This window comes from Rhinolophus ferrumequinum, chromosome X, assembly GCF_004115265.2.
Source record: "Rhinolophus ferrumequinum isolate MPI-CBG mRhiFer1 chromosome X, mRhiFer1_v1.p, whole genome shotgun sequence".
Lineage (NCBI taxonomy): Eukaryota > Metazoa > Chordata > Mammalia > Chiroptera > Rhinolophidae > Rhinolophus > Rhinolophus ferrumequinum.
Genome location: NC_046284.1, coordinates 89,798,769 through 89,825,776, shown reverse-complemented (window position 1 = coordinate 89,825,776; position 27,008 = coordinate 89,798,769). Strand labels below are relative to the sequence as shown.

Sequence of the window (27,008 nt, the reverse complement as noted above, 5' to 3'; positions counted from 1 at the left end):
CCAGATTTGGCTGTGGTGGGGAAGGGTTCAACACAAGAAAGAGGGTGCCTACCTGCCAGCTGCATGGGGGGAGGACCTCACACAGGGAAAATACTGATTGTCCTCCAGTACTCTCCAGAAGCCACACACCTCAGTCTGCTCCCCTGTGTGTCTCTGATGCCCTCTGATTCATCCCTTCACTAGAGCCCAAGATGAGGGCCTGCGAGTGAGTGAGACTGTGCATGGGCCATTTAAGAGGACATCTGAGTTTCCAGCCTTCTGTCTCACCAGCATGGTCAAAATCCCCACTGTTTCTCACAGTCAGATATTGTTGTGGCTCCTCTTCCCAGCACCAGTATTCCCAGCTGGGGAGCTTAGTGTGGGGGTCTTGGGGGTCCCTCACTCCTCAGGGGGGTATTTCCATGCCTGAGATATCCCTCCTGATTCTCAACCACCACAGGGAGGTTTGGGGCCCCTTCTGTGTCTCCGCCCCTTCTACAAGTTTCCACGTGGCTTCTTCTTTATATTTTTAGTCATAGGACATCTGTTTGGCTAGTCTTCAGACGGTTCTCCAGGTTGACTGTTCTGTTTTAGCTGTAATTTTAATGTGTTCATGGAAGGATGCAGGCACAATGTTTATCTACTCCGGTATCTTGGATCTCTCTCTTTATGTGCTTTCTGTGTACTGTTTTTTTACTGGATTTCAGAGTTCTCAACAAATTGAGGGGTAATGCCAAATGCTGCCTCTTCCATGAGGTTGTTTGAGTAATAGCAGTAATAGTGGCAACAAGTAGGCCATATATTTGAGATGTCTCCTTACTCAGATGCCTCTTGAAGCATTGAGGCTGACCACATACAACACAAAAGTGACTTTGACAATGAGCTTTGCTTCTGCGCAATGGGAAGCAGACTAATACCAGAGCACCTTTTTGTCTCTCAGTTTCTCCAGATAACTGAAGTTTGGAAATTATTATCAGCGTGAAATTCTTAATATTTAGTCACACTACATTTTTACATTTACCAACCTCTTAACAGTTCAGCCTTCTTTGTTTCATGCATACTTTGACTAGATTTAGTCCCAAATTTAGACTGATAAAAGCTTCTGAGACAGAGAAACTTTATTTGCCAATAGTCTAAATTGTACCAAACTTCAGAATTTTATCCAACTTCTTCAAAGTAAAAATCCAAAAGAACAAAAACCAAACAACAAAACAGTCACACATATGTGTGCATGTATGTATACACACAAGCACACATTAGATAAAAAAGGCGTAAGTCAACACATAGCAAAGTTCCTTAAGAAGTTTTTACTTTTTGTCTTTTTAATTATGAGATAGTCTCTAAAAAGGAACAATTTTAACAAATTTTTTCCAAGGCATCTAAATAGCTACCTTCTGAGTTATACTAGCAGAAATTAGCATGACTATTTTAAAACAGATTAAAAATTTCAGTAGATGCTTAACAAATTCTTAAGCACTAATGGCTGTATCACTGTTTCAGAAGTGAGGAAAACACCTTCTAAATTATACAGATTTGAGCTGAAGTGATCATTTTTCCCACTGATAATTAAATCTCAATATAGCTTGGTATCACATCTTTTATTCACCAACAAGGTTTGGAAAACCACATTTTAGCAACATAAGACAGATCTACAGTAGCACTAAAAATGAATGCCACTCAGTAGATCTAAACATTCCTAACAGATCAGCGACAGACAATAAAGAAGATTACACATCACAGCACACCAAGGGTTTCCTGTTATGTATCTGGCATGAACACACCTATCTATCAGCAGACCATTTCTCCTACAACTACCAGGGAACTGGACATGTGGGGAGTCATCATTTCATGAGAAAGATACATTTCCTTTGGGTAGCTAGCCCATCATGAGCTGTTATACCCGCCTTTCGTGGGTAGTTCCATTTCATTAGTTTGAATTCCAACCAGCATATCCAAGTTCCTTAGCCTAATGTTATTAAGGCTGTACATAAAACTCTGTCTTCCATTACAAATCATGTAAGACATCTAAAATGCAGATTCCTTGAACAGTCTGATTTGAATAGCAGGATCTGAGAATATGGTAAGTAGCATACTTCACACTCTCAGGCTTTGAGATAAGAAATACATGTAGGTCTGCTGAAGAAATAAGGCACAAATGTACCATACGTTGGCATAAACCATAGTTTGCACTTGTGAACATTAGTTATTAAAATATGTAATAGGCATCAAAATGGCGGTGTGAGGTGAGCCTCCGTAAATCTCCTCTGGAATTTACAACAAATTGAACACCTACAACTCCACAGAGGACTCCATGGCACAGCAGACAGGCAAGACGAAGAGACCCACTACTGAATTCACCTAAAGGTGGGCAAATCTAATGAGTGGGGGATGAGGGAAGGGAGAAGTGTGGAGACAGAGCTGCGCGGGCCCAGGATGAGGACCTAGCTCAGGGCTCCCAGCACGCTGAATCCCAGAACTACTGCAGCTGCGGGAGAGGGAAGAACTCGGACTGCTAGGGCTCCATTTATGGCCCACAGGGTTAAGGGGACAGCATATAACACGGCTTAACCCAATGATCACGACAGAGACATCGGAGCAAAGACTGAGGGAAGAAGTCTGAAAATGGTGGTTTAAGCCCTCACTGCCAAGCAGAGAATGGAAGCCTTAGGTACGGAGACTAGCCGCCCCCTCCATACCCTCCCAGAGCTTGCCCCACCCCCACCTGCCCAGTGCTAGAAGAGGAACAGTAGTGGTGTCAGATCAAAAGAACAGAATATTCGGTTTTCTGAGAAATGTGGTCCTCAGACACAGATTCGCAGCCCAACTAGTTCTGGCAAAGGTGAGGGAGCTGTGGAAGCAGCACTGGCTGTGGTGATAGGTAACGCCATTGCTCTGGGCCACCTCTCACAACTCACCCCACCCCTGTCTCCACCTATCTGGGTGGATCCCTGCAGGAGTAAAGAGAACTGCTGAAACACACGGGCTCTGAATCTGGTGCAGGAAGAGTATTGCAACTTCAAAATCTTTCTGTATACCCACACGGACACTGCTCCCTGTGATCCAGGAGAACTGTTAACGAGGAGAAGCCCATCTCCCAGTGAATCCCTCCATTATGTGAACAGCTGCAATCATGCAGAGAAAACATAGCACTACCGTGTGGGAAAGAAAAAAAAGCTGCAGTAGGAGAGAAAATAAAACATTCTACCAAAAAGTACTGGAAAACAAAAGAAAGACCTCTTCCTATCAACCTGTTGCAGAAGCCATTCCTGCAGATGTCTAGGAAGAGAAATAATAAATCAGTAATTGTCATGAATAACCAAGGCAACAAGACAGCTCAGAAAGAAAGTGAAAAGTCTCCAGAAAAGGAACTGAAAGATATGCAAATATGTGACTTAAATGACAGAGAATTCAAGATTGCAGTTCTGAAAAAACTCAATGAGATGCAAGAAAACACAGAAAGGCAGTTTAATAAACTCAGAAACAGAAGCAAAGAACAACATGAGCATTTTACGAAAGAGACTGAAATTTTAAAAAAGAACCAAATAGAATTTCTGGAGATTAAGGACTCAATAGAAGAAATTAAGAAAGAAATAGCCAGCTTAGGTAGTAGAGTTGACCAGATGGAGGAAAGGATCAGTGACATCGAAGATAGGAACCTGGAAATTACACAGATGGAAGAAGAAAGAGATTTGAGACTTAAAAGAAATGAAAGAACTCTACAAGAACTTTCTGACTCCATCAGAAAGAGCAATATAAGAATAAAGGGCATACCAGAAGGAGAAGAAAGAGAGGAGGGAACAGAGAACATATTCAAACAAATTGTTGATGAGAACTTCCCAAACTTGCGGACAGAACTGGATCCTCGAATCCAAGAAGCAAATAGAACACCTAACTACCTCAATCCCAACAGGCCTTCTCCAAGGCACATTGTATTGAAGCTGTCTAACATCAACGACAAAGAAAGAATACTCAAGGCAGCCAGGGAAAAGAAGATGGTAACCTACAAAGGAAAGCCCATTAGATTATCATCAGATTTTTCAGCAGAAACTCTACAAGTCAGGAGGGAGTGGAACCAAATATTCAAACTATTGAAAGAGAGAAATTATGAGCCAAGAATAATATATCCAGCAAAGATATCCTTTAGATATGAAGGAGGAATAAAGACCTTTCCAGACATATAGAAACTGAGGGAACTTTCTAATACATGATCTGCACTACAAGAAATACTAAAGAAGGCTATTCGACCACCATCAGCAGGGACAATTTGGGGCAACCAAAACATAAAAAGGGGGAGAGTAAAGGCCTGAACTGGAATATGGGAATGGAGAAAGTAAGTGTGCTAAAGAAAATGGAATACTCTAAATATCAAACTTTCTTTTACGTAAACTTAAGGGTAACCATTCAAGAAAAATCCAGAACTGAAATACATACGGTAATAAAAGAAGAAACAGAGGCAAACATTATAGAATACCACCATACAGAAATAATAGACAACAGATTGACGTCATAGGAATGGCGGCAGCAGGGCGCACTTTCTGAGTTCTCCTCCAGATCTTGTTGCAAACGGGAACTATAACCCATCGAGGAAATTTTCGCTCATCACACAATATAGTGGAGAGATTCGTGGATTGCTTGAAGCTAAGAAATTCTTGGGGGTAAGCTAACTGGACGGAGCAAGGAGAGGAGGAGGAGAAGCGGCGTGGGAGCGCCCGGCCGGCAGTGGCGGGAGAGCCCAGCCCCCAGCGGAGCCTCAGCTGGCGGGGGCGAGGACCGAAAACCACAGAGCCGGGCAGGCGCGGGATCCCAGGCGGAGCGGAGAGCGCAGAGACCGGGGGTAGGCCCTTTCCCTGCTCCCACGGCTGATTTCTACCGCCGGGAAGGCGGCGCGCCCTGCGGCGGTCGGGGGGGCGCAGTCTCCATACCTGGGCCCCTCCCCCCCCTGCTCTCCCAATCTTACCCCGCCCTTCCAGAGACTTAAACCGGCCCCTGAACCGAGAAGTGGTATCTAACGCTCACGCTTTGGGAAGCCTGACGGGCAGCCCTGACCCAGGCAGACTGGGCAGTGTGCGTGATTTTGGCTGCGCTAGGAGAGAAGAGACGCCTCCACCCCCAGCCACCACCTTTTCTGGCCTGCGGGAAGAGGGCGACGCACGGCTGGGCTGGGAGAGTGAAGACCCCTCCATCTCCAGCCCCCACCCTTCCTGGCCTGCCTAGGGTGGGGTGGGTGCAGCGGCCGAGACACACCCGGAGATCAGCAGTGAGGCAGGCGCAGCTCTGGGCTTTCAGCAGATCAGAAATCTCCTGCCCGCACTCACACACACACACTGAAGAGGTGCCTTAAGACTCAAGAGTTTTGGTCACATATCTGGTGGTGCCACTCTCAGTGTGCATTTGTGCAGGCAAGGGCAGAAACTGCACTGATATTGTAAAAACTATCATCCAGACCCCTCAGGCCCACGCTTTTAAGTCTGCAGTCCCAAAGTCTCTCTGGGCACCAGGTGACCGGCTCTGCCTGCGCAATAAGCAGGGGGCTCCTTGGTACAGCAGAGAACAACCTGGACATTGCTTGGTGGGCTTAGGCCGAGACTGTCGCTGCTTTTTGTATTGCTTTGTTTTGTCTTGTTTTGCTTTGTCTTTATATCTTTGATATCTTTGCCTCTGTCGAGTGGGGTTATCAGGTGGTTTTTGCATGTGAACGTATTTGATATTTTTCTTTGTTGTTGTTGTTGTTGTTGTGCTTGGTGATTTGCTTTGTTCTGAAACTGCCCTGCCGGGGCCCAGCTTGTGAGGCACGGTCAGCAGATCAGAAATCTCCCGCCCGCACCCATACACACACACTGAAGGAGTGCCCTAGGACTCACGAGCTCTGGACAAAGGACTGGTGGTGCTCCTCTCGGTGTGCATACGTGCGGACAAGGGCAGAAGCTGCACTGACTTTGTGGAGACTATCATCCAGACCCCTCAGGCCCACGCTTTTAAGTCTGCAGTCCCAAAGTCTCTCTGAGCACCAGGTGACCGGCTCTGCCTGCGCAATAAGCAGGGGGCTCTTTGGTACAGCAGAGGACAACCTGGTCATTGCTTGATGGGCTCAGGCCGAGACGGTCGCTGCTTTTTGTTTTGCTTTGTTTTGCTTTGCTTGGTTTTGTTTTGCTTTATCTTGTATCTTTGATATCTTTGCCTGTGTCGAGCGGGGGTTATCGGCTGTTTTTTTTTTTTTTTTTTTTTTTCTTCTTCTTTGCTGTTGTCGTTGCTGCTGTGCTTGGTGATTTGCCTTGTTCTGGGACTTCCCTGCCGGGGCCCAGCTTGGGTGGCACGGGACTCGGCATATCTGGGGGCCAACTCCAGACCAAATCGGAGTGCAGCCGGGGTTGACCTGCAGGTCACATACCTAGAGGGGGTTCTCGGCAGGCTCTGGAGCCCATAGAGGCCAAACCACATTGGGGTGGTCAACCCTCACGCAGCAGAGTGCCCTGCGGGGGGCAGAGCCAAGTCTCACGGCAGGTCAGCCCAGGAGTTGACCCCACCTGCTCATTAGCGGGAAGCAATTAAAGATCTTCTTGAACGGGACAGTGTACACAACACAAGACTCACCTTTGGAGCACACGCAGAGGAGGACGACGTGGTGCGAGTCAAATATAAAGGACACATACTACACAAGATAACCTAGCAAGAACTAAGAACTCTAGGGGATCTACCTAATATATCAAAATAAACACAGTCAGCCAGAATGGGGAAACAAAGATACACGTCCCAAATAAAAGAACAGAAGAAGCTTCCACAACTGGAACCAAATGAAGCAGACGTAACCAACCTCTCAGAGACAGAGTTCAGAACACTGGTGATAAGAATGTTTAAGGAGCTTAGAGAAGACATAAAGAAGGATGTAGAAATCATAACAAACGAGCTTAGAGAAAACATAAAGAAGGATGTAGAAATCATAACGAAAAACCAGTTGGAACTAAAGAACACAATTACCGAAATTAAGAACTCACTTGAAGGAATTACCAGCAGGCTAGATGAAGCAGAGGATCGAATCAGCGACTTAGAAGACAAGGTAGCAGAGATCACCCAAACGGAACAACAAAAAGAAAAAAGAATAAAAAACAATGAAGATGGCCTAAGAGACCTCTGGGATAACATCAAGCGCAACAACATGCGCATCATAGGAATACCAGAAGGTGAAGAGAGCAAGCAAGGGATTGAGAACATATTTGAAGTAATAATGTCTGAAAACTTCCCCAACCTGATGAAGGAAACCAACATACAAGTCCAGGAAGTGCAGAGAGTTCCAACCAGGATTAACCCAAACAGGTCCACACCAAGACACATTATAGTTAAAATGGCAAAGCTTAAAGACAAAGAGAGAATCCTAAAAGCAGCAAGAGAAAGACGGAGGGTTACATACAAGGGAACTCCCATAAGACTATCAAATGATTTTTCTACAGAAACATTGAAGGCCAGGAGGGAGTGGCAGGAGATACTTAAAGTGATGGAAAACAAAGGCCTACAACCTAGATTGCTTTATCCAGCAAGGCTATCATTTAAAGTTGATGGAGAGATAAAGAGCTTTCCAGAAAAAAATAAGCTAAAGGAATTTATTACCACCAAGCCAGCATTGCAAGATATACTAAAAGGTCTTCTGTAAATAGAAGAAAGATCAAAACAACCTAACTACAAATTTAAAAATGGCAATATCTATGTACCTATCAATAATCACTTTAAATGTAAATGGATTAAATGCTCCAATCAAAAGACATAGGGTGGCTGACTGGATAAGACAGCAAGACCCTTGTATATGCTGTATACAAGAGACTCACCTCAGAACAAAAGACACACACAGGCTGAAAGTGAAGGGTTGGAGTAAGATATTTCATGCAAATGGAAACGAGAAAAAAGCTGGAGTTGCAATACTTATTTCTGACAAAATAGACTTTAAAATGAAGAACATACTAAAAGATAAAGATGGGCACTATATAATAATAAAGGGATCGATCCGACAAGAGGACATAACCCTAGTAAACATCTATGCACCCAACATAGGAGCACCTAAATATATAAAACAGGTACTGACTGACATAAAGGCAGAGATCAACAGTAACACTATTATAGTCGGGGACTTCAACACACCTCTGACCACAAGGGACAGGTCTTCCAGACAGAAAATCAATATGGAAACAACAGCCTTAAATGATACATTGGACCACTTGGATTTAATCGATATTTTCAGAACATTTCACCCCAATGCTGCAAAATACACCTTCTTCTCAAGCGCACATGGAACATTTTCCAAGATAGATCATATGTTAGGCCACAAAACAAGTCTTGATAAATTTAAGAAAATTGAAATCATACCAATTGTCTTCTCTGATCACAATGCTATGAAATTAGAAATGAACTACAGGAAAAAAACGGGAAGACACACCAATTCATGGAGGCTGAATAACTTATTACTAAATAATGAATGGGTCAAGCAGGAGATCAAGGAAGAAATCAAAAGATATTTCGAGATAAATGAAAATGAAAACACGACGACCCAAAATCTTTGGGATGCCGCGAAAGCAGTCCTAAGAGGGAAATTCATAGCTTTGCAGGCCTACCTAAAGAAACAAGAAACATCACTAATCAACAGTTTATCTTCACATTTAAGGGATCTGGAAAAAGAACAGCAAAATAAGCCCAAAGGGAACACAAGGAAGGAGATAATAAAGATCAGAGCAGAATTAAATGAAATAGAAACCAGAAAAACAATACAAAAGATCAATGAATCCAAGAGTTGGTTCTTAGAGAAGATAAACAAAATCGACAAACCATTAGCCAGACTCATTAAAAAAAAGAGAGAGAGGACCCAAATTAATAAAATCAGAAACGAAAGAGGAGAAGTGACAACGGACACTGCAGAAATACAAAGAGTTTTAAGAAGTTACTATGAGCAACTATATGCCAACAAATTTGACAATTTGGAAGAAATGGACAATTTTCTAGAGGCGTACAACCTTCCAAGGCTAACTCAAGAAGAAACAGAAAACCTGAATAGACTGATTACCACCACGGAAATTGAATCAGTAATCAACAGTCTCCCAACAAACAAAAGCCCTGGACCAGATGGCTTTACAGGTGAATTTTACAAAGCGTTCAAAAAAGAATTATCACCAATTCTCCTCAAGCTCTTCCAAAAAATCCAGAAGGAGGGAAGACTCCCAAACACTTTTTACGAAGCCACTATCACCCTGATCCCAAAATTAGACAAAGACACCACAAAAAAAGAAAACTACAGGCCGATATCTTTAATGAACATAGATGCAAAAATCCTCAACAAAATATTAGCAAACAGAATTCAGCAATACATTAAAAAGATCATTCACCACGATCAAGTGGGATTCATCCCTGGTATGCAGGGGTGGTTCAACATCCGCAAATCTATTAATGTGATACACCACATTAACAAAATGAAAAATAAAAATCACATGATCATATCAATAGATGCAGAAAAAGCATTTGATAAAATCCAACAGCCATTTATGATAAAAACCCTTAAGAAAGTGGGAATAGAGGGATCTTATCTCAACATAATAAAGGCCATATATGACAAACCCACAGCTAACATCATACTCAATGGGGAAAAGCTAAAACCATTCCCCCTAAGATCAGGAACAAGGCAAGGATGCCCATTATCTCCGCTTCTATTCAACATAGTTCTGGAAGTTCTTGCCACAGCAATCAGACAAGAAAAAGAAATAAAAGGCATCCAGATTGGTAAGGAGGAAGTAAAGTTATCATTGTATGCAGATGATATGATACTATATATAGAGAACCCTAAAGACTCCACCAAGAAGCTATTAGAGCTGATAGATGAATTTAGTAAAGTGGCAGGATACAAAATTAATATTCAGAAATCAGTTGCATTTGTATATACCAATAATAAAACATCAGAAGGAGAAATTAAAAAAACAATCCCATTTACAATCGCTCCAAAGACTATAAAATACCTGGGAATAAATTTAACCAAAGAAGTAAAAGATCTATACTCAGAAAATTATAAGACACTGATGAAAGGAATGAAGGAAGATATAAATAGATGGAAACACATATCATGTTCATGGATAGGAAGAATTAATATAGTTAAAATGTCCATACTGCCTAAGGCAATATACATATTCAATGCAATTCCTATCAAACTGCCAACGTCGTTTTTCACAGAAATAGAACATATAATCCTAAAATTTATATGGGACCATAAAAGACCCCGAATAGCCTCAGCAATCTTGAGAAATAAGAACAAAGTGGGAGGTATAACAATACCTGACTTCAAATTATACTACAAGGCTACAGTAATCAAAACAGCATGGTACTGGCATAAAAACAGACACATAGATCAATGGAACAGAATAGAGAGTCCAGAAATAAATCCACGCCTATATGGCCATTTAATCTACGACAATGGAAGCAAGAATGTACGATGGAGTAATGACAGTCTATTCAATAAATGGTGCTGGGAAACCTGGACAGACACATGCAAAAAAATGAAGTTGGACCACCTCCTTACACCATATACAAAAATAAATTCAAAATGGCTTAAAGACTTAAATGTAAGGTCTGAAACCATAAAATACCTAGAAGAAAATATAGGAAGAAACTTCTCAGACATTACCCGGAGTAAGATTTTTACTGATATACACCCTCGCGCGAGGGAACTAAGAGAAAGAATAAACATGTGGGATTATATCAAACTTAAAAGTTTTTTCACAGCAAAGGAAACCATCAATAAAACAAGAAGGGATCCTACTGAATGGGAAAAGATATTTGCCAGTGATATATCTGATAAGGGATTAATATCACAAATCTATGGAAAACGTACTCAACCCAACTCCAAAAAAACAAACGATCCAATTAAAAAATGGGCAGAGGACTTGAAGAGACATTTTTCTGAAAAGGACATACAGATGGCAAACAGACATATGAAGAAATGCTCAACCTCACTAACCATCAGAGAAATGCAAATAAAAACCACAATGAGATACCACCTCACCCCAGTCAGAATGGCTATCATCAATAAATCAACAAACAACAAGTGCTGGCGCGGATGTGGAGAAAAGGGAACGCTTGTGCACTGTTGGTGGGATTGCAGACTGGTGCAGCCGCTATGGAAAACAGTATGGAGGTATCTCAAAATTCTGAAAATGGAACTACCTTATGATCCAGTAATTCCACTCCTAGGTATCTATCCGGAGAAATCCAGAACTTCAATTCAAAAATCTCTATGCACTCCTATGTTTATTGCAGCACTATACACAATAGCTAAGACATGGAAACAACCAAAATGCCCATCGGTAGATGACTGGATTAAGAAACTGTGGTACATTTATACAATGGAGTATTATGCAGCCATAAGGAAGAAAGAAATCTTACCATTTGCAACAACATGGATGGATCTAGAGAACATTATGTTAAGTGAAATAAGTCAGACAGAGAAAGATAAGTTCCATATGATCTCACTTATTTGCGGATTCTAAAGAAAAGAATAAGTGAATGAACTAATCAGAAACTGTTTGGGAGACAATGAGGAAAAACTGAGGGTTGCTAGATGGGCGGGGGGAGTGGGGGGTGGGGGGGAGGGTGAGGGGATTGGAGGGCAGTCGGTGACCACAGGATGGCCACGGGGTTTGAAAATTAATCTGGGGAACGTAATTTGGTGGTTACCAGAGCGTAAGGGGGTTGGGGGGTGGGGGATGAGGGTGAGGGGGATCAAATATACGGTGATGGAAGGGGAGCTGACTCTGGGTGGTGAACACACAGTGTGATTTATGGATGATGTGATTCAGAATTGCATAACTGAAATCTATGTAATTCTACTAACAATTGTCACCCCAATAAATTAAAAAAAAAAAAAAAATAAAAAAAAAAAATAAAAAAAAGAAATAATAGACAACAAAAAAAAAGGCAAAGAAACAATGGAGACACAGCCTTACCAGAAAACTGAAGATAGAATGACAGAAATCCTCACATATCAATAATCACCCTAATGTAAATGGACTGAACTCACCCATAAAAAGCCGCAGAGTAGCAGATTGGATCAAAAAACTAAACCCAAGAAAGGAATGAAAAAAGATATAAATAGATGGAAACACATATCATGTTCATGGATAGGAAGAATTAATATAGTTAAAATGTCCATACTGCCTAAGGCAATATACATATTCAACGCAATTCCTATCAAACTACCAACGTCGTTTTTCACAGAAATAGAAGAAATAGAATAAAATTTATATGGGACCATAAAAGACCCCGAATAGCAAAGGCAACCTTGAGAAATAAGAACAAAGTGGGAGGTATAACAATACCTGACTTCAAATTATACTACAAGGCGACAATAATCAAAACAGCATGGTACTGGCATAAAAACAGACACATAGATCAATGGAACAGAATAGAGAGTCCAGAAATAAATCCATGCCTATATGGCCATTTAATCTACGACAATGGAAGCAAGAATGTATGATGGAGTAAAGACAGTCTATTCAATAAATGGTGCTGGGAACCCTGGACAGACACATGCAAAAAAATGAAGCTGGACCACCTCCTTACACCAAATACAAAAATAAATTCAAAATGGCTTAAAGACTTAAATGTAAGATCTGAAACCATAAAATACCTAGAAGAAAATATAGAAAGAAACTTCTCAGACATTACCCGGAGTAAGATTTTTACTGATATATACCCTCGCGCGAGAGAAGTAAGAGAAAAAATAAACATGTGGGATTATATCAAACTAAAAAGTTTTTTCACAAAAAAGGAAACCATCAATAAAACAAGAAGGGATCCTACTGAATGGGAAAAGATATTTGCCAATGATATATCTGATAAGGGATTAATATCACAAATCTATGAAAAACTCACTCAACTCAACTCCAAAAAAACAAACGATCCAATTAAAAAATGGGCAGAGGACTTGAAGAGACATTTTTCTAAAAAGGACATACAGATGGCAAACAGACATATGAAGAAATGCTCAACCTCACTAATCATCAGAGAAATGCAAATAAAAACTGCAATGAGATACCACCTCACCCCAGTCAAAATGGCTATCATCAATAAATCAACAAACAACAAGTGCTGGCGTGGATGTGGAGAAAAGGGAACGCTTGTGCACTGTTGGTGGGATTGCAGATTGGTGCAGCCGCTATGGAAAACAGTATGGAGGTATCTCAAAAATCTGAAAATGGAACTACCCTATGATCCAGTAATTCCACTCCTAGGTATCTATCCGGAGAAATCCAAAACTCCAATTCAAAAATCTTTATGCACTCCTATGTTTATTGCAGCACTATATACAATAGCCAAGACATGGAAACAACCGAAATGCCCATCGGTAGATGACTGGATTAAGAAACTGTGGTACATTTATACAATGGAGTACTACGCAGCCATAAAGAAGAAAGAAATCTTACCATTTGCAACAACATGGATGGACCTAGAGAACATTATGTTAAGTGAAATAAGTCAGAGAAAGATAAGTACCATATGATCTCACTTATTTGCAGATTCTAAAGAAAAGAATAAGTGAATGAACTAATCAGAAACAGTTTGGGAGACAATGAGGAAAAACTGAGGGTTGCTAGATGGGAGGGAGGGGTGGGGGGTGGGGGGGAGGGTGAGGGGATTGGAGGGCAATCGGTGACCATAGGATGGCCACGGGCTTGAAAATTAATCTGGGGAATGTAATTTGGTGGTTACCAGAGGGTAAGGGGGTTGGGGGGTGGGGGATGAGGGTGAGGGGGATCAAATGTATGGTGATGGAAGGGGAGCTGACTCTGGGTGGTGAACACACAATGTGATTTATGGATGATGTGATACAGAATTGCACACCTGAAATCTATGTAATTTTGCTGACAATTGTCACCCCAATAAATTAAAAATAAATTTAAAAAAAATGAAAAAAAAAAGCTATTAGAAACAATCAACGACTACAGTAAAGTTGTTGGCTACAAAATCAATGTACAGAAGTCCATTGAGTTCCTATATACTAACAATGAAATCTCAGAAGAAGAAATACAAAAAACAATTCCTTTTGCAATTGCAGCAAAAAGAATAAAATACCTAGGAATAAACTTAACCAAGGATGTGAAGGACCTATATGCTGAAAACTATAAGACATTTTTGAAAGAAATTGAAGAAGACACAAAGAAATGGAAAGACATTCCATGCTCATGGATAGGAAGAATCAACATAGTTAAAATGGCCATATTACCCAAAGCAATATACAGATTTAATGCAATCCCCATGAAAATCCCAATGGCATTTTTTAAAGAAATAGAACAAAAAATCATGAGGTTTGTTTGGAACCACAAAAGACCTCGAATAGCCAAAGCAATTTTAAGAAAAAAGAACAATATTGGAGATATCACACTCCCTGACTTTAGCTTGTACTACAGGGCTACAATAATCAAAACAGCACGGTATTGGCAGAAAAACAGACACATAGTCCAGTGGAATAGAATTGAGAACCCAGAAATACAACCACATAAATATGGACAGATAATTTTTGACAAAGAAGCTAAAAACATGCAATGGAGGAAAGACAGCCTCTTCAACAAATGGTGCTGAAAGAATTGGAAAGCCACATGCAAAAGAATGAAACTGGATTGCTATCTGTCTCCATGTACCAAAATTAATTCAAAATGGATCAAAAACTTAAGCATAAGACCTGATACAATAAACTGCATAGAAGAAAACAGAGGTACTAAACTTATGGACCTTGGGTTCAAAGAGCATTTTATGAATTTGACTCCAAAAGCAAGGGAAGTAAAAGCTAAAATAAATGAATGGGACTACATGAAACTTAAAAGCTTCTGCACAGCAAAAGAAACCATCAACAAAATAAAGAGGCAACCAAATGAATGGGAGAAGATTTTTGCAAACAATGTCTCTGATAAGGGGCTAATACCCAAAATATACAATGAACTCATGTAACTCAACAAAAACAAACAAACAAACAACCCAATTGAAAAATGGGCAGGCAACCTGAAGAGACATTTCTCCAAAGAGGACATGCAAATGCCAAATAGACATATGAAAAAATGCTCAACATCACTAATCATCAGAGAAATGCAAACAAAAACCTCAATGAGATATCACCTCACCCCAGTCAGAAAGGCTATCATCAATAAGACAAATAGTAACAAGTGTTGGAGAGGCTGTGGAGAAAAAGGAAGCCTCATACACTGTTGGTGGGAATGCAGACTGGTGCAGCTGTTATGGAAGGCACTGTGGAGGTTCCTCAAAAAATTACGAATAAGGTAAGTACCATATGATCTCACTTATTTGCGGAATCTAAAGAAAAGAATAAGTGAATGAACTAACCAGAAACAGTGTTGGAGACAAAGAGGAAAATCTGAGGATTGCTAGATGGGCGGGGGGGGGGGGCGGGTGAAGGGATTGAAGGGCAGTCGGTGACCACAGGATGGCCACGGGGTTTGAAAATTAATCTGGGGAACATAATTTAGCGGTTACCAGAGGGTAAAGGGGTTGGGGTTGGGTGATGAGGGTAAGGGGGATCAAATATACGGTGATGGAAGGAGAACTGACTCTGGGTGGTGAACACACAATGTAATTTATAGATGATGTGATATAGAATTACACACCTGAAATCTATGTAATTTTAATAACAATTGTCACCCCAATAAATTTAAATAAAAAAAATTAAAAAATAAATACAATCATGAAAAAAAAAATTACGAATAGAATTACCATATGACCCAGCAATCCCTCTCCTGGGTATCTACCCAAAAAATATGAAAACATTTATACATAAAGACACCTGTGCTCCAATGTTCATTGCAGGTTTGTTCACAGTGGCCAAGACATGGAAACAACCAAAATGTCCTTCAATAAATGAATGGATAAAGAAGTTGTGGTATATATACACAATGGAATACTATTCGGCGGTAAGAAAAGATGATATAGGAACATTTGTGACAACATGGATGGATCTTGAGAGTATCATTCTAAGCAAAATAAGTCAGACAGGAAAAGCAGAGAACCTTATGATTTCACTGATATGTGGTATATAAACCAAAAACAACAAAAGAACAAGACAAACAAATGAGAAACAAGAACTCATAGATACAGACAATAGTTTAGTAGTTACCAGAGGGTAAGTGGGGTGGGGGGTGGGAGATGAGGGTAAGGGGGATCAAATATATGGTGATGGAAGGAGAACTGACTCTGGGTGGTGGACACACAAGGGGATTTATAGGTGATGTAATACAGAATTGTATACCTGAAATCTATGTAATTTTACTAACAATTGTCACCCCAATAAATTAAAAAAATAATAATAATAAATAATAATAATAATAAAAGATTGAAAAAAAACCTTTGTTTCATATCCTCATTAGTGTTTCAATTGTCTCATTAGTGAGAATTCATTAGAGTTAGCAAGTTAGTATATCAAACATGTATACATATACATATGGATGTGAATGCAGTATTTTTAAGTGCATGATATTCCTCATTTCCTCCAGCAGAGGTCAGAAGATAGCAATATAGGAATATGAAAAAAAATCTGTGAACCAAGAGAATGTTTTAGAGTGATTTTCCCTAGATAGGATTACGGAGGGTTTTTTTCAGTTTTCCCTTACCCACATTTTCTAATTATCTTTTTACAATAAATATGCTTTACTTTTGTAATAATTAAAAAGCAATAACATTTAAGTTTTATGAAGAGCACTGTTGGCACCAAGTTAGAGATACTGCTTAATTACCTGTATTTTTGTAACTGCACATGCATTATTTGAAATAATCTAAAAAAGCAGCACATTTCGCCATAACTCTGAAAAAATATTGTGTAACATCATTTTCATAATTGATGACTGTAAGCGATCTCTTTTAAACAAGGAACTTAATGTCAGCCATAAGATTACCAGAAAAACAAACATCCTGAACATAGCTCCTGACTGCCAAGAAACGCTGCACACACAAAGACAGAAAAATGAATATAATCTCTAGTCATCTCCTTTGTCTGGAAAAATGAAAAAGGATCCCAGTGTTCAGGGAATTAAGTCTCTGTAAGTCTTAACACATTAGGACAAGGAAGACAGAAGAAATCAGTCAATGTGACCTACATTTAAGTGCAAGGAACCCAATGAAGGATGTTTATTAAGTGCTGCTGATTGATGTTCAACAAATTGCACTACCCCCATGCTACATTTTCATTTCTAAATGAGGTGTCTCTTTTTCTGCTAGACACAGGTGGAAGCAAAGCAAAAATGCTTACAAAACAACATCTGAAGTTCAACCAGAACATGTATGTGTTAATTAAGAAAATCTTTTACCTGAATTATGCCAAATCAGATAGATGTTTATTTCCTGTTTTATTAAATGATTCATAATGTACAGTCTGTTATTTACCCTTCTTGATATTATCACTCACAAATATGTGTGTCAACATTGTTATGTGAATCAAACTGACTGTTGCTAGTTTCTTCTGTCTTCTAAGGGGATGACTTCTACCAGTGAGGAATATGTCTTTATATTGCTTACTTCAACTTAAGAAGGCAAGTGAGGAAGAGAGAAAAGACGGAAATTCAAAACCTCCACCAGTTCTTCTGTGGGACTCCAGGGGGAGGGTGCGAGAGTAGGTGACTCTACTTGTCAGAGAACATCAGTGACTTTTGGACCAAGATAACGATGTTGGAAAAACAGGATCAGGGAGATGTGACAGGAATCTGAAGACCAGCAACATGGTGGGAGACTGGAATCCACAGAGAAATGTGGCCAGTGAGAAATCCCCAGGGATGCATAGGTCTAAGGGCCTTATTAGAATTAGAATGCCCAATACTCAATTCGACTCTGTTTGTGTTTCTGCAATTAATTTCCCTTCCCCTTCCCCGCCCTCCCCATTGCTCAAAATTTCAGTCAAGTCTGTTGCACACAAATGCTTGGGGTGGTCTGAGGAAAATCACGACAAAGAGGCTAGTTTGAACCCAGGTTGTCATAGAGAAAAAGAAAGAAGAGTCACAGTTCATGAGACATAAGTGAGCATAGGTGTTGTGGAATCAGGAACTATAAACCACAAGTGATCATGGGGATGTGAAAGACCTAATAAACTCACAGAAATCTTGTGGAGATCGATGGAGCTTCCTCACAAAAACAATGAAATTTGGGGTTTGAACCACTTTTATGTAAATCTCTAAAGAAGAGTAACATTAGCTGATATATAGAACACAACGATAAAATTTCAAAATACTACATTAGACATATTGCAAATACTTTTTATAATGTGAAGTCTAGGACAGCATTTGTAAAACTATACACAAGTTTTTGTATCACATGAAATAGCCAGAGGTATTTAATAAATTAATCACAAATGTTTTTGCTCTATTATTTTTGTTTAACTTTTTACTCAATGGCTAACACTACTTCATCAATTACCTTCCCAAATAGGATTAGAATTCTCACCTAATTCCACTTGATAACAGTGAAAAAAATTCTCAGAGTGGCTGAAATACACTTATAAAATACATAGGCATCATTCACATGAGAGAATGATCTGGGAATACTCATGGAGTAGCCTTCAAATCCTTCAAAGGCTCACCCAGGCTTACCTTTACATGGTGGATCAAGCACTCTACTTCATTCACTTTGTAGGTCTCCAATCCTAGCTCCTTAGCTAATCTTAAGATACGATTCTGGGTTGGTCCAACATAGGATCCTCCAAGGTCCACATATTTAACCATTTGGTTCTGTTTTTCCATGGAAAAAAATAAAAATAAATAGCTGTGAAAATGTTATTCCTAAATTTAAAAAGAGAATCCTACAATAAGTAAATTGGCATTTCACAGGTTGTAGACACATCTTGAGGTGCATCCGTGTAAAACTGGATTCTGTTCTCAACTCCATTTATGCAAGTTAACAGTTATTAAATCATTCCTTAATTTAAAGCAAAATTGATTGAACTTTGTATAAGCAGGAGACTTCTGAACCCCATCATTCACCATGTACCACAACATGGTTTGTTTTTTAGTGCCTTGAGTTTATAAGCTATGAATTATTGGTGAATTTCTCTTTACTTAGTACTTAAGGCGAATTTTTAGGCACCTAATGCTAGAAGAAAGGCAAGAAAGGAAATGATCACTTCTTATGTGGTTTGCTAATCCATGTTTAAAAGATAACATCAGGGAATATTTTATCATAATTTGAAACTTTGAAATTGTTCTTATGTTCAATAGCAAGTTTTCTATATAGTTTTTTAATTAAATTTATTGGGGTGACATTGGTTAGTAAAATTATATAGGTTTCAAGTACACAGTTCTATAATACATCTTCTATATATTGTGTGTTCACCACCCAAAGTCAATTCTCCTTCCATCACCATATACAAGTATTTGATGCTTTACCCTCTTCTACCACCTCCCCTTACCCTCTGGTAATCATTAAACTGTTGTTTGTGACTGAATTTTTGTTTGTTTGTTTGTCTTGAATTACCATATGATCTATATTGTTTTGAATCAGCTTCACATCCAGTGACTAAGGACCAACCTTTGACCAAGAAGTGAGTAGAAAAGCCTCCCTATGTCTGAACGTGTCCAAGCATAACTGGGTATCTATTAGAGATACCAGAGAAGGCCCTTCTTTCTGTTTTTTCTGTTTGTTTGTTTTTGTTTGTTTATTGTCTAGCTCTCCCACCCCCAAAAAGAACATATATTTCACAAGGGCGGAGATCTTTGTTTTATTCACTTGGCAAGTGCCAAGTGTCATACAGTTAGAAGAGAAAAGGAATAGAAGAAAGAGTTGAAAAGGAAACAAATTAGGAGAGAGGTTGCGGAAAATGTTTCAGAGTAATTTTCTTTCAGAAAGAGTTTAATGAAATTCAAGACTTTCGGCAAGAAAAAGGAAAAACTCAGCTTTAGTCCCATGTTTCTCCACCCTATCCTTAATGTCTTACCCTAATGGTGTAAGTCCTGCCTCCCACACGGTCCCGGGCTTCCAGAACAGCCACATTCAGGCCATTATCATGCAGAAGTTTGGCTGCTGCCATACCTGGGAGAAAATACAATAGGAAATCAGAATCTAACACCTTATAGGGACTCCAGATAAGCTCCTCATGCTGACAGCCAATGAGAAAAGTCCATGTTGGCTCACACACATGGCCTACTGTTATGTTTAACTTACAGTAACTAGGGTTTTTGAACAGAGGCCCAAATTCCAAGTCTAGGAAACCAGCTGCTGTTTGTAGAAAGAATAAAAGGGATTTTATTTTTGGTAAATGTCTGAAATCTTAAAAAACAGTTTTGATCACTATACAAAAATGTCTATCTTTAAGGACTAAATTGCATGATTATACATCAGACAACACAGATGAAGGCCACATTTAAGAGAAATGTATAAGCCCCAACAGACACAGGACCAGGTATAACCACTGACTTCATTAACAAGGTAAATCTGAAAAACAAGTAAATTGGGGGGAGAGTGGTCCATCAAAGCATGTGAGAGGACCTAGGATTTATAGTTAAAGTGTACTTTTAGAGGTTAATGTAAAGTTTCAAAACCAAGAACATACAATTTGACCCCCTTCTAAGTCCTAATTCTGCATGTGATCCATCGCTGAAGAATGAAATGACTCCTTTCGTTCCTCCATTTAATTATTAATGCAGTCAAAAATACTTAATGAATGTCTACTACATTCTTACCATCATAAATTTAGCTTTCTAAAAAACAGCTTTATTGAGATAAATTTACATACAATAAACTTTACCCGTTGAGTTTTGACAAGGTACAAAGCTTAGTATAGAGGTCATGTATAGCCCAAGTTCATCCTCGATGTAGTTTTGATCTTAGAGTTCTTAAAAGCCTGCATCTTTAAAACCACTCTTACAGGGTTTAGTAAGAGTTTTCTCAGACAACAGAACTCTGACGCTCTAAATGATGAACTGAATTTTCTAAGTTCCAATCACCTTACTCATTTGCTTTTATGAGACCAAACAAAATCAAGGAAATGCCAAGATACTGTGCCTTACAGATAAATGAAACAGCTTCTATCTTGTCTTTCAAAAATAATAGTTCTGGGACTTTTAGATCCCACTGATGTGAAAAAAAGATTCCCATAAAAGTGGTCATATAGTGCTTACTACATTTGAGAAGCTGTTCTAAAGATTTTAATATATTAATTCAGTGAATCTCACAGCAACCCACTGAGGAAAGGTACTATTGATATTCCTACTTTATGGCTGAGGAAATGAAGCAGAGAGGTGTCTAAGGTCATATAAGGTGTTCAAAGCCAGGCCATTTCGCTCCAGTGTCAGTATTTATAACCACTATGAGTATTGCTTTCCAATGGGCTCTCAGAACCAGTCTCTTTGTAGATCACATATCTCAATTTTTGCTTCAGGGAGAAATTACATTTCAAAAAATATTTTTCACTTCATTTGATCAACGTGTTTTTAAAACATACTTGTATCTTGTGGATTGATAATAATTCATGGAACATAAGACATGAACCCACTGTAAAAGCCATAATGGAAAGCCGAGGCTGCATTCACCACCTATTAGCTAACCTAAAAGAAGAAACCCATTTTTTAAAGAGACTAATTTGACATTTCTTTATTTAAGTTAATCCAAAATCTGCTCCCTGTCCTTGAGGGCAGGGCCAGAGCTTTTCAGTTGGTGGCAGGGTAAGGTCCCAAAGTCCACAGTCCCCCACACAGTGTGCACGAGCATTGCATAACCCTTACTTAGGAATACAGGGCTTGGAATTTTAACTCCAGTTTCCTAATTTTACCTCCAGAAGGAAAAAAAAAAAGAGAGAAAACACTTCTATTTAGATTCAAAATTGCAGACAATTCAAAGACATTTCTCTTATCAAGCATCGGTTCAACAAATGAAAAATGAAATAAGATGCAGCCATGGCAACAGCTGTTATCAGGGACTTCAGACAGACACGCTGCAATGCTGAGGCTTAAACAAAAGGTTTCAGAATGAAATACAACATCACTCATATACACTACCATTTTATATTTCACAAAGGGTCTTTTAGTAAGGGCAGTTACCCAATAGTATTTGATACTAAACATAAACAGTTATTAAAACAAGCCAGGGTTTCATCGAACCATTAAATAGAGTTGTATATGCTCATGCGCCTTAAAAAATCATAAATAGAAAAATAAAAAAAATACCTTTAAATAGAGCAATATAAGAAAATATTGGAAATATCTAACAATTTGTCTCACTAATGTTCACAGGGGGGTATTTAAAATGCTTGTTAGACATCAACTGACAAAAAATGATTTGAAAAATAATTGGCCCAAATATCAGTGGCTTAGGGAAGTCACTGCAATTTAGGAGGGGATTTTAGAGTACCCGAGAATCTGAGGAGTTCTGGTGTGGTCATGACATGATTAACATTGTTAAGAAGTAGCTCTCAAGGGATTCCTCAGTGATAACTGGTGAAAGGACCAATGGTTTGACTGACAGCCACCCCAAGAGTTTATTTCTATGTCCGTTGTTTGGAAGTTTTAACACATTTTGCCATAAAACATAAATATGAGAGATGGTGCATTCTCTAGGAAGTCTGGGAACTTCAAAATATGATACTATTGCCAAAAAAATCATAAAGTAGCAGAAATACATTTGCTCTAAAACACTAGACAATGTTATCGGCACTGTTTAAACATTTAAGCAATCATTTCCTGACACGATGCAATAGTAGTTAAAAGAAAAAAAAAAACAAAAGAAAATATCCACAATAATAATAGCTACCATTAGAAAGCATTGAGCACTAGCTTTGCTCTGTGTGAAGTGCTTTACACACAAAGCACTTCTGATCTTCACCATAATGCTGACAGGTATGATTATCCTCATTTTAAAACGAAAGAAAGGGAGGATTAGAGACATTCACTGATCTCCCATCGATTCCATAATTAGTAAATGGCAGAGTCAGAGTTCAGCCCCAAACCTGAACTCTTAGCCACCACCCTGGTACCAAAAAGGAAAAATGAAAAATACAGTAACTAGATACACTGACTGATGCAAAGTGACTTACAACATTCTGCTCTCCAAATAAATACAGGAATCTTAAAATATCAGTTCTCTTAAATGGATATTTAACTTTTGCAACCAATTTAGGATCAAACTTAAAAATTACTTTGTACTTTTAAAAAGCTAGTTAAACTTGAGTTTAACATGCAGGATCAATTAATATTTCACAAACGAACTATCATTTGCCACTTTCAGAAGCAGCCCCTCTTTGCCCCTGACAGGCCTCTGATAAGAGTCTCTCATTTGTTGCTTCCAAGTGGTGCAGGGTCCATAGGATTTTGGCTCAGGGAGTCTGCCTTGAATGAATAATCATAGCACGGCACACAGGAATAAGAGTAGACTAATGCTTAATGCCATAAAATTATAAAAATATTGCATCTCTCTTCCTGAGCAGTTTACTTAGAAAAGGTTTCATCAAAGTGATGACTATTTCAATTATTAGGATACCTCAATTGAGATTACACACCCAAATTATTTTAAAGATTGGAAATCAGTGATGTGTAGCATTATTAGCCGTCTATGCTTCCAATTTTGTGCCATGGAAAATGGCCAAGAGTTAGATACTATAGGAGACTGTAAAGTACACAGTGCAGGTAATGGAGGGGCCTCCTCAAAGTATCTTAAGAGCAGTTAGGATTTGGAGGAAAGGGAAAAATCAAAATCATCATCTGCCTCATTCTTTGCTTTGTCATTCTGTCTCATGTCTTTCATATCAAAAATCTGCTATTTAACAAAATGTTTTAAAATGCAAAGTTAATTGTCTTGATAACATGAAACATCTGTACTTCGGTATTACATAAGGACTTCTTCCCAATTAAAAAAAAAATGTTAACTAAAATTGACAGTGAAATTCACTGTACCTCAAAGCATCTCTAACCCTATCACCCTGGTAAGCTATATAGGCATTCCTAGAAAGGTGAAAAAGCCAAAAATATGCAAATAGCCCTCATTACTTTCTGGTCACTTCTGAGAAAGCAATGGTTTTATGAGGAAATTCTAGAAACAACCTAGTGAACTTCTGATCAAACAACTGGAATTCTTTGATGTCTCTAAAGAGAATGCTTTTCAGTTCTTTAACACAAATACATGCCCAAAAAGGCCTGGGGCAAAAAGAAAACTATCCTCAATGTAAAATTTAATTCATTAAAGGAAAATGGTATTTGTAGGTGGAATTCAGATATTAATTGTTGAGTTTTCAACACAGAGTAGAGAGGCAGGTAAAGATATCAGTAAAAACAGCTAGCATAGTATGGAGCACTGACTATTCCAGCTTCTATTCTAAGTGTTTCTTATATAAGAATTTATTTCTCCTCCCAACAACTCTGTGAAGTGGTCAGATGCAGAAAGTGAGGCACAAAGAGGCCAAGTCATGTGCCCAAGTTCACACAGCTAACAAGTGACAGAGCCAGTATTCAAATCCAGGCAGTCTGATTCCAGATAATAAGCATGCCCAGCAGCCGTCTTCATTACTAAATACTGAAACACTGAAGCCTTCCACTGAACATCACAGACCATACAAGCAAGTGTCAGGGCCACAGCTGGCACATTCCATGCCTTTGTGTGAATTACAAGAAGGTCACACTCCTGGCAGGTAAATTTTAAAAAGACATCCTTCCTTCAGATAAATGCAGCCTACCTTGGTGCAAACGGCTTGGCTGGCAGAGTGTGGGCTGGATTACACCCTTTCTTTCATGGATTCAGCTGGGCACCCTTGTGCCAGGATACTGCCTAAATGGCTTCTGCTGTAGCCTTGAAATTCAGAAACTTATTTCCTGAATGATAAGAATTTAATTAGCTATTCTGTGTCTCTTCAATGCTAACACACAGTTGGCACTTACATGTTTGTTGAATGGATTAATTTAATACACTTCAACAAAGATGGCATTTAATTACTCAGTTGATAAATAAATAAATGGCAGCAATGGTGTTCATATAAACATAATATATTTAATATAGTATAAGAAACTAAAATATTTACACAATCTGAAACTGATTTCCTCTGATAAAGAATACCCTTGACCTTTTTCAAGGGCAAGAGCTGGAAAGAAAGCCAGCCAACCAATAATCATAACCACCTTACATTCATACGGCACTGCAGTTTCCAACATTCACACACATTCAGTCCTTAACAATAACCCTGTGAGGCTGACATTGTTATTCCTATTTTTCATATTAGGAAATGGAAACTCAGACAGATTCAAGGGCTTGCTTAATATTACATAGCTAGCGATGGCAGAGTTAAAGCTAAAACCCAGTTCTGTTTCTGTGTCCTTATGTGTTTTTCATGACTCACATTACTTTCTATAACACACAAAAACCTAAGTAGTTAAAAAAAATTCTCAAAGTGTACCAAGTTTAAAAATTAGAATATTTCTTGATTAACTTTCTTGGAAAGAATATATTGATTAAAAAATCACCTGGGCTCAAAGCCCTGAGACCATATCATTACAGGAAAATCTGAAAGCATTTGGAGCAATACTAGGCCCTCTAAGACAGCTCCACTGAACTATTATTCATTAAGAGGTGCTTTGGCCAAACATTTCTTCCTCCTAAGTACAAACTGACTTGTCTTTCCTGAGAACGCACCAATCACAACTTTTTGGAAAATCAAAACAATACATGATATAAACCAAACATACCAATGTGTACCATCATTTTGATCATTGAGAAGTAAAGTCCAGAATTATGTTATTCACATCTTGCCCCCAAATATGAAAAAGATAGATGCCACGCCTCCTCGGACAGTCGAACTATATAACACACAAACAAATGGCAAAGCTTCCAAAATAAAGGAAAAAAGCCTTAGGCCACAGGATGATTTATGCTCTTGAAAAGGATAAAAACATCAAGCTTTCATGAGTTGCCATAGAAACCTTTCTCCAGATGCAGCTGCTTTGAGATACTAGAATGAGATTGCTTTCCAGGGCCTTTCAGAATACGTCTAAAACCATAAAAATTGTTTCTTCATCATGCTTTATATGCAAATTACTGCATTTTCCAAAAATGTCAGCAATCATAATGAGTTTTGTTCCATATCCAAGCTTTTGTCTTTACCCTTTGTTGTTTGAAAGGGGTGGAATATCTTTTGTGTATTGTAATCATGGTAGACAAAATTTGTTTTTGCTTTACCTCAACATGGTCTCCCATGAAAAAAGGGTGCAAGTCCAGAAATGAAAACTTTGCCTTTCTCGAGTTTGTGTGTTATATTCTCCATTTTAAAACTGTTACATAAAATTAAACTTTTAAACTAAATCTGCCTTGAATCCTTTTGGGAATTTAATGGAATCTGTATAAATAAAAAAAAACAAACTCTTTTTAAGAACGCTGTTGTTTAAGTATAGAACATAATCATGATGGTTTCCTTGACTGTGATCTGAGGATGAAATATCTCATTCCCATGATAGTAGCCCTCCTATAGGTTACCAACACGATTTTTAGAATCACAAACATCTTCAAGGTAGAATATAAAATTGGAGAGATACTATACTCCCTTTGGCTCACCCACTTCCTAGATCTTAGTTTCTGAAAGAGCTGGGTGTTACAAACGGCCTGAAGAGGGTCAGAAGCCTACTGTAGAATACTTTGAACATTTCTCCATTTAAACATTTCCTTTTACCAAAAGTGAAATGATGAATTAGGAATTCTAGGAGAGGATAAAATGTGGGTGTTGCCAAGGAAAAGAAATCTGCGTGAGATGTAACAAGTAGCTGGAAGAAATGAAGATAAAAAGGAGTCATTTGGTGATGCCCTCCATCTTCTGGGAGACCTGTGCAGAGCCTGGCCCAGGAGCTCTACTTTGCCCCTGAAACACCCCTGTGAACAAAAGACTAAGGCAATCAGCAGTGTGCAAGGACCAGAGTAGAAGGGAAACACGAACTGGTTCAAGGACAAGGCAGAACACTGCTGTTGTGTAGAAAAAGTTCTATGCCTAATAAGCCACTGCCTGGTTGTATGACTTTAAGCAAGAGTCCTCACCTTTCTGGGCCTCACTTTCCCCA

At 38.9% G+C, this 27,008-nt stretch overlaps 1 protein-coding gene across 1 annotated transcript in view; it reads right to left on the bottom strand.

Annotated features, from left to right (window-relative positions):
- Positions 1-27,008, bottom strand: part of MAOB (monoamine oxidase B) — a 161,618-nt gene that overhangs the window by 87,890 nt on the left and 46,720 nt on the right. The window contains exons 2-3 of the mRNA XM_033115752.1: positions 19,922-20,016; positions 18,582-18,719 (exon numbers count right to left, since the gene is read on the bottom strand). Of these exons, the coding sequence (XP_032971643.1) occupies positions 18,582-18,719; positions 19,922-20,016 (233 nt within the window). The remainder of the gene's footprint in view (positions 1-18,581; positions 18,720-19,921; positions 20,017-27,008) is intronic.